Below are 12382 nucleotides of genomic sequence, written 5' to 3' on the forward strand. Positions count from 1 at the left end.
ACACACACACACACACACACACACACACACACACACAGAGAGAGAGAGAGAGACAGACAGACAGACAGACAGACAGACAGACAGACAGACAGACACACACACACACACACACACACACCACCACCACCACCACACACACACACACACACACACACACACACACACACACAAATGGGGGCTCCTGTTGAACCGGGCCCAGAGAAGCGATCCTTCAACACCACGCCCCCCCCCCTGCCGCGGGGCGAACGGAGCGATGCTATCCGTCATACCCTCCCGCTCCTTGCCGTACCCACTGCCCACCCACCACGCCACATCGCTCGGCCCCCCCGCTCGCGTCCACCGCAGCATCCCAAACTCCAGGTGAGCGACCCGTCCACGATTCTCCGCCGGCTCGACGCGTGGGCGAGGGACGAGCGTCCCTCTTACGAGCAAGCCTTCGTCGACCTCTGCCTGCCCACGCTGCTGGCGCCGCTCGTACGGCCTCGCGCTTTTAGAAGCGCAATATGCATTCTTGTGCTCCAACTAGCGCTCGAGAGGACACGTAGCCGGCTCTACTCGGCCGAATTCCGCCGGCGTTCCTCGTGTTCGTTGTCACCGCACCGGTGTCCTACCGGGGCTGTCTGGCGACACACCTCGCCAGCGGGGAAAGGCACACCGCACAGCAGCCCGCGCGCCGTGAACTCTTCGATGCCCGCGGGGCTCTTGTCTAGTAGCACCCCCTGCCCGATCGTCCCCTCCACTGTCCTGCCGACTGCTCTGAAGACACTCACGGTGCCGTATTCCCGCCCTGAGGGTGGCGTCTTGCAAACGCACAACCACGGCCCCGAGGTGTGGCGTCTTCACTCCGTAGGCTCGCGCTGCTTTGCTGGAGGCCCCTCGCCGCCGGGGACCTCGCACAGCAGCCATGGCACCGTCAGCTCACCTCCGCCGCTGCCTCGCTCGCGGGCGAGCTGGCGGCCGCCGACGGGGCGGCGGGAGGCGAGATTGCGGCCGGCGGCAGAGGCGAGGAGCGCGCCGCATCGGACCGCGCGATGCTGGCGCGGAGGGGCGCGCTCCCCGCGCGGCTGGCCTGCGACCTCGCGCTGCCGCTGCTCAAGCACGCGGTCACTCACTCGTGGGACGTCTTCTCCCTCCGCCAAACCCGCCAGCTCGTGGCGGCCGTCGGCAGCGCGGCGGGCGAGGCGAAGGCGCTCGCGGCGGCGTCGGCGCTGGGGTGGAAACTGTCCAGCGCCGGCGCGACGCAGCAGGAGCCCGAGGCGGCCGAGGCGGCCGAGGCGGCGGCGGGCGCCGTCAAGGAGCTCGTGATGCAGGTGGCGAGGAAGCTCGACGAGGCGGCCGACGCCTGCTGCGTGCCACCTTGCGTCGGTGGCGAGGGCGCCGAGGCGGCGGCGGCGGCGGCGGCGGCACGGCGGCAGCTGTGGCGCGCGCTCAAGCTCGCTGCCGTGATGGGCGAGTGGAGCGGGCTGCTCGCGAGCGGGCCGCTGCAGGAGCTGCTCGGCGGGCTCATCGCGGGGCGGGTGTTGCCCTACTTGAGGGCGAGCCTCGCCGCGGGGCAGGAGCTGCCCGTGATCGCGGCGTGCGAGGCGGCAGCGCGCGCCATCCCCGCCGGCTGGAGGCAGCGCGACGCGTCGGGTGCGTTCCCGCTGTGCACGCTCTCGCTCGCCGCCTTTGTTGCGGGCGAGTGCGCGCCGCGCGTGGACGTCGAGCGGGTGGCGCCGTTGAGGCAGTCGTTGGGATGTTAACCGCCCGCGCGCTCCGGGATCGAGGTATATCGGTGTGTGTGTATATGGAGATCGCGGTTAGAGAGCGCCCACAACAACGGGGATATTCATAACGCCGGAGAGAGAGACAGTGAGAGGCTTTACACAACAATGTACGTCAGACGTTTCTCGCGAGCGTGTCGCCAAAATGCGGCGGGAGAGACCCCCGCGCAGCGTGCTGCTCCCAGCCCCCGGCGCTGGGCCGCCCCCCGAGCCCTGATTCGCGCCCAGTGGGTGGGCTCACAGGGTGGCCTCGCTGCTGCGCGCTGGCGCCATGGCCTGTGCGGCGGCCCCGCCCCCGCCCATGACGCGCTACATCGCCGGCTGGTCGCCCTTCTTCGGCCCGCCCGCTGGTTTGGACATGATGATCTGGTCCACCCGCAGCACCGTCACCGCCGCATCGGTCGCCTGCCGCAACGCCTCCTTCTTCGTCCACAGCAAGTCGAGCACACCGGTCGTCGCGTCCACCTGCCCGTCGACCACGTTCACGCCGGCGGAGCGCTCGCCCGCCTTGTGCGCGGCGTACAGCGCCGCGACGATGTTGGCCGCGTCGAGGCCGGCATTCTCTGCGAGCGTGCGCGGCACCACTTCCAGCGCGAGGCCGTACTTGTTGATCGCGTACTGGTCGAGGCCGGGCTGCGCCTCGGCGTGCTGCTGCAGCAAATCGGCGAGCTGGAGCTCGCACCCGCCCGCGCCGGCGACAAAGCGCGCGTCGCGCGTCATCGCCTTGACGGTGTGGACGCCGTCGTCGATGGCGCGCTCGACGTCGTCCATGATGTTGGGCGACGACCCGCGCACCACGATGGTGGCCACCTTCGAAGTGGCGTCCTCCTGCTCGAGGATGGTGCAGTTGGTCGAGCCGATCTCCTTGAGGTAGACGCGCGCGCAGCTGCCGATGTCGTCCGGCGCGGGCGGCTCGAGGCGCACCAGGTTGGCGGCGCCCGTGGTGCGGCAGATGCGGCGCAGCTCAAACTTGGAGGGGCACTTGAGGACGAGGATGCCGAACTTTTCGCAAAAGTGGAGCGCGAGCTCGCCGACGGCCTGGCCGCACACGATGAGGTTGACGCCCGTGTCGCGGATCGCCTTGATCGTCTTCTCCAGCGCGGCCTCCTCCGAGTCGTTGTAGTTCTTGAGGTCGGCCGCCTGCAGTGAGAACACGCCGTCGTCTTGTTCGGGGAGGGCGCCCGCATACCAGCTTCTGTCATCCATGCACAGGACCACAACCGTGCGGACCTCGTATGGAATCAGAGCCCTCAGGGCGGGACTGCGGTCTTGTGCAGAGTCTTCAGAGCACCGCGGGGAGGGGATGCGAAAGCGGCCGACTACTACGGCGGAGTACGCGTCCTCTCGATACAAGACCCCCCGTATTCTCCCCTTCTATGGCGCTGAGCTGTCCTGTGAGCTGTGATCTGTGTGTCCAGCAGTCCGGACCCAGTGCTACGGCCGGTGACAGTGTGCCTCGTGTCGGCTCCCGAGCCAATCGTGTGCAGTGTGTGTGTGCGTGTGGGCCCGTCCTCCATGCTACGAGGTGTGTCACACTGACTGACTGACTATGGCCGCGCGCCGACTTGAGCAGCACGGTCCCCTTCGTCTCGGTCGTCGCCGAGTCGAGTGGGATGCCGTAGACCGCCACGCGCGCGCCTTGCACCTCCTGAGGAGGCCAGGGCAGGGCAACCGTGTGAGGCTCTTGACGAGGAGAGCGGTTTCGTGGTTTTTTTTTTGGGGGGGGGGGGGGGGGGTCTGGGGGCACCAGGGCGGGGGCGCGCACGCCGGCACCCAAAGGGGAAGAGGGGTGCGGTGGTGGCGTGCGGGGGTGCGGCTCGGCTTCCCCTTGGCCTCTGCCGCCTTGTAGCCGCCGATGATCTCGGAGACGTGCAGCCCGGACTTGAGCAGCTCCTCCGCCTGGAGGCGCGGCGAGGGAGCAAGGGCGAGTGGGGGCGGGGCGAGGTGGAGCAGCGGTGTCAGATGGTGGAGAGGGGGGATGGGGGGTCGACCGGGGGTATAGGGTGAGGACGGCCGTGACAAAGGGCAAGTCAACCTGGCTGAGCAGCTCGCCCGCCAGAACGACGACCAGGTTGGTGCCGTCGCCAACCTCGACCTCCTGCGAGGGGTTGATGGAAGCGGCGGTGAGGGCCGCGGTTAGGCGGTTGGGTAGGAGCGCCGGCGGTGACGGAGCGGCTGAGGGCAGGCGGTGAGGGGCGGCGGATGAGGGGCGGGGCAGCGAGAGAGTGGCAACAGCGAGGACGAGGGCGAGGGCCGCCACGTCGCCAGGGGGCGGCGGCCGCGGCGGGCGAAGCTGGGAGGCGGTGGCATGGCAGCGAGCGCGGTGGCGCTGGGGAGGGTGGTTGCAGGCTTGCAGGCGAGGGCTCGGTAAGCCGCCGTGGCGCCTGCATGTTGCTCGCCATTACGAGGAGCTTGGCGGCAGGGTGCTGGACCTCGAGCTCGCCGACGATGGTCGCCGCATCGTTCGTCACAAAGAGCTTCTCCAGGTGGTTGATGACCATCTTGTTCATTCCATTGGGGCCGAGAGAGGTCCGGACGCATGAGGAGAGCTGCTTCGCAGCCTCGATGTTCTTAAAGGTGGCCTCCTCCAGCCCGCTCAGGTGCTTGGTGCCCTCCTTGAGCATGCCCTGCACGCCGAAGGAGCCTCCTGTCAATGAGCGCGCCATTTTGCTTGCCGTGCAACGCCGGCGTTGGTTGTTGCCGCGTTGCTGGCTGCTCGAGGCCAACGGCGCCCCACGGAATTCTTTTGCTTGGACTGCCGTGATCTGTGATCTGTAAGGGTCCGCCCGCAGGCGCATTTTGTATACCGAGGCGGTGCCCGGTGCCGAGCGCAGGCAGAGCCCACAGGTCGGACCTTAAGACAGCATTGTAGATCCCTGGGCGAGGGTGGTGGCGTGCCGTGCCCGTGGTAATTGCCAACGGCGCGCGCCGGAATTCTTTTGCTTGGACTGCCGTGGAAATTGCCAAAAAGCGCCAATCCGCGCCCTTGTCGTGCCAGTGTGCTGTGAGAGAGGCTTGTATTTTAATAATTATTTTGGTGTGGCATGAAGGAAGCAGCGAGAATTGGCCAGAGACTGCGAAGAGAGATACAACTGTAGGAAGAGACAGACGCCCAAGCTAGCACGTAGCACCACACTCCTTCGACACACTCCTCTCCTTAAAATCCCTGTGTGGTGGCGGCGTGCCGTCCTCCCATCCGCAGCCCTCCCTTGCTTGCTTGCTCGTTGCCGCGTTGCTGTGGCTGCTCGAGCCCTCTGGGCCGGCGCGGGGGCCCCAGAGGGTGTCCATGCGGGGGGGAGATGGGGTCCCCTGGCCCGCCGCAGGCGCCGATTTTTTTGGAGTTTTTTCTTTTTCGCGATTTTTTACTTGTTTTCATGGGAATTCGGCGTACTTGCGGCCATGCTATCACGCCTTGCGACAGCCTGTCGGCGCTGCTGACCGTGCCATGATGCACAATTGATCACCTGCATAGCTCGCGGCCTTAGTATCAAGCATTCAGTGACGACCTGATCGTACGGCCAGTAGGAAGGTGTCCTTCCAGCTGCGTGCACGCTTCTGGCGCAATGCGCGTCAGGCGTCACCTCGGATTGGCTGCTGGCACTCTCGAGGCTATGCCTACACAGCCTCGCGCGCATGGGCAGTCAAGAGGGACCACGCACCTTCTCAGGACAGCGCCGGTGCCTCTCTCTTGGACCGGCAAACTTGGTGGTCTCGTGTCACCAATGTGGGACCAGTGCGGCATCGCGCCATCGACAGCTCTGAACTGCGCCTCACCACTAGCTTTCTGACGATCGGTTGGCCCACCGATTGGTTGGTCTCGTGCGAGCAGTGCTGACGGTCGAATTTATTGGTGGGTCCTCGGGCAACACTCCCCAGTCCATCGCAGCCGCTGCCTTCTCGAGAGGCCCATTCTGCCACCTGCAACCCGTGGTGCCGTATGCCGCACCAGGGAGTGTGCAGCCCACAAAAATGTTGGGCAACGATTCACGGTCGGGTGGCGGCGTGAAGCATCTCCTTCATCACTCGCTCTGCAAGCGCGGCGGTCAACGCCTCGTCGCCGCGGTAGCGGCTCGAGTTGCGGCCGCATAGGTTGGATGCCTTGCTGCCAGGACGGCAGCGGTGTGCATTTGCAATGCGGACGGCATCGTGTCCCCCAGTTTGAAAGCCAAGCTTGTCCCCGCTGTTAAACTGCTTGTCGCACTTGAAAGGCATGGTTGGCAAATGTGACATGTCCGTCTGCCAACCTACTGAGGGCTCGAAGCCACCCTTGGTCGGTCGCAGTGCTGATCCCTTGGTGTTGCCTGTGATCTGCGCGTGGGCACCAAAGAGCATCGCGAATGAGAGATTGTATGCCAACGGGGCGCTGCCGTGTGTCGAGGCATCGCTTGCAACCGAGGGCATTCGGACAGATAGAGCTCTTGGTGCGGCGCTGCTCTTGGTGCTGCACTCGGCCCAGGCTGAGCTCAAGGCAGTCTTCCACCGCCCAATCTGCGCCAAAGTCAAAGACGGCGTGCACATGGGTCATGGCTGCGATCTGCGTTGGGAAACTCGTCCGGCGTAGCCGACAGCAGGAAGGAAACTAGCTCGAGGACAATCTCCTGCAAGGTGCTGTCGCCGATGAATATGAGCCGATGGTTGGCGAGGCACTTAGCGGCCTCATGAGGAGTGAAGGTGGATGGTTGGCAGTTGGCGTTGCGGGGTGTTGGGACGCATGGCGTCGCCATGTGCTGTCGACTGGATGTGGCAGCAATGATCGTCCTCACGCAACCCACGAGCGGGTGGGACGCTGTCGTCTCCTGTCCTTCTGCCACCGCCACCCCTCGAGTTTGGCATGTCGGGTTTCTTTATTTATCACCAAAAATGGCACAGCAAAGTATTTCTTTTCACGCGCCCGCGGCGGCCGCCGGCGCCGCCGGCTCTCGCAAGGGCAAGCGGCACGGGCAAGGCGGTCTAGGCGGTAGATTCGAGCCTGGCTGTTCTTCACCTTCTCCTATCTATTCGAGTCGATCTAAAGCCTCGACGGACCACACCCTTTCGCTTTTGTTCTTCAACTCGTACGATGCCGCCGCCGCGAGAATTCTCGCACCAGAGAGGACATGAGCCACTGCCGTGGCGTGCGCCCCTCTACAGCCGCCCCGCCCGCTTTGGTGGGGGCGGCGCCTCCGGCACCGCCTGAGCGAGCTCGCCGAGCGCGAGGCCCCCGAAGAGGAGCACCTTTGCCATCCAGAAGAGCACGGGCTGCTGCTTGCGGGCGGCGATGCCGCGCGCGGAGGCGGCGGCGAGGGCGTTGATGGCAAAGGTGATGAGGAGGCCTGGGGGAGGCGGTGGGGGGGGGGGGGGGGCCCTTGGACTTCGCAGTGCTATGGGGCGGCGAGAGCGAGGGGTGGGCCTTGGTGGAGCAGGTCCCGGTACTCGTCCGGAACCTATTCACGGCAGGCGAGGTGAGGAGCTCCCCCTCGGTGATTGGAGCCTGGATACGCGTCTGGGCGCTTCAGTCAGTGGGAACCCCGGGTAGGAGACGGACGACGAGAGGAGGAGCACGCCGAGCAGCAGCATGTGGCCCGTCTGCAGGTAGGGGAGCACGTACGCCCCGGCCTATCCCATGCACAGACAGGGGCGTGAGAACACCCGTCTCCGCTGGAGGGGGAAGAGCACACGCTCGCCTTGTTGGGCAGCCCCCGCCCGATGAGCCGCGCGGTCGCGTCGTACGGCTCCTCGCCGGCCGGCCGCTCGTCGATCGAGTCGAATGACAGCAGCTCCATCACCTATGGACGGTTGCGGGAGCTCTCCCAAGCAACGGGCGAAAGCGTGGTCGACACAGTCGCGGTTTGCGCCTTCTCCGCGGCGCTCGGCACGGCGGGCGCGCCACCGCCACCGCCGTTCAATGGCCCATCCGCCCCCCAGCCGAAGCCATCCCGCGTCGAGGCTGCCGGCAGATCTGATCTCGCCACCGCCGCCGCCGCCTCGGCATCCCGTCGCCGGAAGTCGTCAAACGAGGGCAAGGGGACGGCGGTCGCGTCCTCGACGAGCGCGGCCTCGGGCGAGAAGGATTCCACCGGCGCCACCACCGGCGGCGCGACCGGAAGCGGTGCTGCGACTGGGACCTGACCGCCCGCCCGCTTTGCCTTCCGCCGGGCGCGCCGCTCGGCACGGCGAGCCGCCGAGTCGCTGGAGGCCATCGTAAGCACCTCGGGCTGCCGGGTGGTGCTCCGAGCCGCGAGTCGCACTGGAGGCGGTCCGAGGATGGCGAGGAGCATGGTGCAGATATCTTAGAGGCTGTGCGGCGAGGAGCAGATTTCGGTCTGGGTCTGGCGAGTACCAGGTAGAAGCACGCGCTGTCCCGAGGTCTCTCGGAGCAGAGCCCCGTCGAGTCCTCGAAAGAGCTACCCAATGGGTCCTCGGAGAGGGTACCCTGGGTGGGCGGGGCCTCTACTCGCCAGGAGCAGGCTCGAGAAGAATTCTACCATATAAGCCCCTCTCGCAGCAGACTGGCTCGGACTTGGCCTTTACACGCTTTTCTCTGCAAAGGCTATCTATATTCTTTGCATCATATTCTCTCTGGGCCCTCTATATTCTCGAGAATATTCTCGAATATTGAGAATATTTTGACCTCGCGTATATCGACGGAGACCAAAAGTCGCTCCCAAACCCGCTCAGAAGACAGAACCTCCAAAACTTAAAGATTTCAGTCGGCATCGACCCGAAACCTACTGTTGAGAGAATACTGACAATAAGGTTCACAGCTGAAATGTGGAATATAAGCCAATATATCGCAATATACGGTCCGGATATATTGGAGAATATTGGGATATATTGGCTTATATTGCGATATATTCGCCCTGTTGATACGTCTCCAGTATATTCCAATATATTCCAGTATATGCCGGAGCTAATCCCGGGGCGAAACAAGAGTATATTGGAGTATATTGGAGTATATTGCGATATATTGTACGCCTGGGCTATACGCAGCGATCCAGCAATGTATCCCAATATACTCCAATCTATCCCAGTATTCAGCAGTATTCAGCAGTATTCAGCAGTATTCAGCAGTATTCAGCAGTATTCAGCAGTATTCGCTCGGCTGGATTTTGGAGATCCGGTGCAGCAGTGCTGCCGCAAACGGGTGCGCAGGGGCACGATGGGGCCAGAGGTCGCCTCCGAGCGCCAGATCGATGGCTCATCGTCCGACGGCTCGATGGAGGAAGGCCCTATGCTCAGACTGACCGCGAGCGTCTGCGTCCTGAGTGCAAAATGGGATCGCGGCGGCGGTTGCGATGGCGGATGTCAAGTCGAATCGATGCTCTTAGCAGTGCCAGTGGGTGCCACGCGAGCACGGCAAACGTCGGCATAGCCGAGCCAACGCATCTTGGTTGGCCTCCCGCGTAGTTCACGAAGCGGAGCAACGGCCTCGGAATTGCTGCAATCGTGCAGGGGCGGCGTGCCACTACGTCGGGTGCCGGCGCCCCGTCAGCATACCATGCTCGTGCGACACGCGCGCCCCACGCGGTGGGGCGCGCATGTCCCCTGTCTACCCTGAGCGCCTGCCTCTCGACATCAACGTCTCAACCTTCTGGCTCCGCGTGCACAGCGAAGATCGTGCCACCCACCGGGTGGCACGGCCGATTGAGTAGGTGGCACTGCGAGGTATATGCTCCGACTTCGAGCGCTTAGGCACGGCAACTTTCTGAGACCGACAGGTAGGAGGGGCTGCGCGCGGGCGGCGCGCCCGCAACGGAGCGGAGAAGTTTACGGAAAGACGAAAAAGAAAGTCCGGTGAGAGGCGTAGGAGTTCTATTTTCTTCATTCAGGCAAAAGGACAGGAAAGCAGACGGGACAAGCTCTTCCTCACAGGCAAGCTCGCCGCCGCGGCAGGCAATCTCTCGCCGCAGGCAATCTCTCGCCGCAGACAATCTCTCGCCGCAGGCAAGAGCTCGCATGCTCCCGGTGCGCCCCATTCGTTTTCGCTGTCCTTCACCGCGACCGGCTGTCTGTCGCGGCAGCAAGTCAGTGTGGCCAGGGGCCGTAAGAGTGGAAACGCTGGTATGTGCGGAGGGAGCGCGCGATCAAATGTCCGGTGATAATGGGGAGATGCCACCCAGGCCAGCCAGGGCAGGGGCGGAGGGCGAGGCAGGAGGGCGGGATGGGCGCTTTTGCAGTCCCTTGCCCAGTGTTGGGCGCAGGAATTTTTTTCCTTCTTTTCTGCCCGCCGTCAAATCTGTGTATGAGCGTCGCCGAGCTCGCGAGCGTTCGCCCGTCGAGGTGTGGTGACAGAGTGGCACCGCGGGCAGACAAACGTCTTCTTTCCTGGAGAGACCAGATTTACTAAGTGCACGGTCCTCTGCCGCGTGGGCGGCCGTGGGAGGGTGTGCGTTGTGCCCGAGTTTGAGGATGCCCTCGCCGGAGAGCTCGTGGACGCGGGCATGCAGCATGACTTCACGCAAGCCGTCGCCTTCAAAATACGGCAGAGGCGCGTGCTACTAACGGATGCCGTGCCGGATGACATTACTGCGCGCGTCTGCCAGGCTGCATGGACATGGCGGGCTGCAGCCCAGTAACCGGACGGCATTCTCCGCTACAGACCTACTCTCATCAGGCAGAGCAAGAGGCGTGTCGTCGGGAATGATCGACGTAGATCTCTTGGCAACCGTACACCAGGGCCTTCTGCTTACCCGCTAGGTGCCCCAGCCAGCCCGCTGCCGCCGTTTTGCATAGCTGAACGTGCGGATCCTGCGATGCACTTTTCCGTGGGTCAGCCATCTGTGCGAATGCGAGAGCGCGCCGGTGCAGCCTGCTGGGGGCATGCAATAGAGCCCTATAGGAGCGCCCACCAGGTGGACACCCCACGCTGCGCACCCGCGAGGACACTGTCATGGTTTTGCACATGCTGTGTGTGGTGACTGGTGTGCGAGCCGCGCTGGACATCAGATAGCTCTTATTCACGACCTGCAGCCACCCGACGCGGCGCCTGTGTGTTTACGATCCTTCGACTATCCCCACGGCGGCGTGTGAGCACGTCCCGCAGGCTGCGACGCGCCACGGACCATTGTACATCCCCCGACTTTCTCCAGTATTCAGCAGTATTGCAGTATTCAGCGCAAGACCGCAGCCATCCAACCCGGCGCCTTACGATCCTTCAACTACCCCCACGGGGTCGTTTGAGCCACGCCCCGCAGGCTGCGACGCGCCACGGACCACTCTACGTCCCCCGACTTTCTCCAGTATTCAGCAGTATTCAGCAGTATTCAGCAGTATTCGGCAGTATTCGGCAATATACAGCAATATATCCCAGTATTGCGAACTATAAGCCAATAATGGGGCAAGCAAGCTGTGAGTATATTGGGATATACTGCTGTATATTGCAATATATTGCGGAAGGATTGAGGTGCTTGGCGGCGCCGAGATATACTCCAATATATCCCAGTATATTCGGCTGGAAGATGTTCCTCCAATATCTCCGTATATTGCGCAATAGTGCGCAATATTGGAGTATATTCCAGGGGTGCAATATACCCCAGTATATCCCAATATATTCACAGCGCCTTGCTATTTGTCAGTATTCTCTGAAGGGGGAATAGCTGTTTCGAGCTCTCTCGTCAAGACCGTTTCAGACGCCGCACAGCGGCAACGTCAAGAATATTCAAGAATATCTTTGGACTCGAGGTCCACCAAGGTCAAGGGCTGCGGAAAGCTCGTATATTCTTGAGGGAAAAGCCGGCCGGGGCATCTACATTCTCGAGAATATTCTCGAATATGGAAGTGCGCGGGACCCTCTATATTCTCAAAGATATTCGAGAATATGGTGTAAAGGCCAAGCTCGGACTGGCGCTACAAATGGCACAGCGAGAAGAAATTTACAAGACGAGGCGCGGGCGACGGCTGTGGTCCTTGCGCGAGGAGAGCTCGATAGACTCGAGGGGCCAGGATACGCCGAGGAGGACGGAGTTGCGCCGAAAGGCGAAAGAAGCCGCGAGAACAAGGGACCGGCAGGCGGCGGCGTCACAGGACGAGGCAGAAGAGAACGACGCGACAGAGGAGGAAATGACAAGGGAGAGGACGACGAGAGTGGGACGACCGCGAGGTGGCATGAAGGTTGCAGCGAGAAGCGGCGAGAGAGTGCGAAGAGAGATAGGAAGAGGCAGACTCCCTAGGGTGGGCGACGGCTAGCGCACCACACACCTCTCCTTAAAATCCCTGTGTGGTGTGGCGGCGTGCCGTCCTCCCATCCCTCCCTTGGGTTGTCTATTTTCTTTCTTTCTTCTTTCTTTCTTGTATTCGTAGAATTCTTTCTTTTTTCGACGGCTTCCTCAGAAGCCGTCGCCCCCACCACAGGAGCAGTCACACCACTCCCACTCCGCGCCCACCCCATCCCACCCCGACCGACATCCCCACCCCACAACCCCGCCCCACCCCGACCCGAGCAACCCCGCCCCACTCCGACCCGACCCGAACACCCGATCCACCCCGCTCCGCCCCGCCCCCCCCCCCCCCCCCCCGAAAGAAAAAAACCTATTCCCCCCCCCCCACACAAAAAAAATCCCCCCCCCGCCGCGTTTTTTTTTTTTAAAATAATAGAGGCCCCCCCCCCCCCCCCCTTATTTGTTTTTTCCCCCAAAAAAAAA

At 63.0% G+C, this 12382-nt stretch overlaps 3 protein-coding genes across 3 annotated transcripts; 1 reads left to right on the forward strand and 2 right to left on the reverse strand.

The window, feature by feature from the left end:
* Nucleotides 1-2072: 2072 nt before the first annotated feature.
* EMIHUDRAFT_109999 (hypothetical protein) lies at nucleotides 2073-4429 on the reverse strand (the record flags this gene model as incomplete). The annotated part of the gene is made up of 4 exons (XM_005789563.1): nucleotides 2073-2903; nucleotides 3537-3662; nucleotides 3799-3861; nucleotides 4196-4429. 4 exons carry the CDS (start codon nucleotides 4427-4429, stop codon nucleotides 2073-2075), a joined length of 1254 nt encoding a protein of 417 aa, XP_005789620.1.
* Nucleotides 4430-6887: 2458 nt separating this feature from the next.
* EMIHUDRAFT_454975 (hypothetical protein) lies at nucleotides 6888-8020 on the reverse strand (the record flags this gene model as incomplete). The annotated part of the gene is made up of 5 exons (XM_005789564.1): nucleotides 6888-7075; nucleotides 7153-7186; nucleotides 7254-7358; nucleotides 7427-7528; nucleotides 7562-8020. The coding sequence occupies 5 exons, from the start codon at nucleotides 8018-8020 to the stop codon at nucleotides 6888-6890; spliced, it is 888 nt and encodes a 295-aa protein (XP_005789621.1).
* A 1964-nt stretch (nucleotides 8021-9984) lies between these two features.
* Nucleotides 9985-10318, forward strand: EMIHUDRAFT_225916 (hypothetical protein; the record flags this gene model as incomplete). Its single annotated transcript, XM_005789565.1, has 2 exons — nucleotides 9985-10022; nucleotides 10126-10318. The coding sequence occupies 2 exons, from the start codon at nucleotides 9985-9987 to the stop codon at nucleotides 10316-10318; spliced, it is 231 nt and encodes a 76-aa protein (XP_005789622.1).
* Between the last annotated feature and the right edge of the window lie 2064 nt (nucleotides 10319-12382).

Source organism: Emiliania huxleyi, assembly GCF_000372725.1.
Source record: "Emiliania huxleyi CCMP1516 chromosome Unknown EMIHUscaffold_127, whole genome shotgun sequence".
In the NCBI taxonomy this organism is placed as follows: domain Eukaryota; phylum Haptophyta; order Isochrysidales; family Noelaerhabdaceae; genus Emiliania; species Emiliania huxleyi.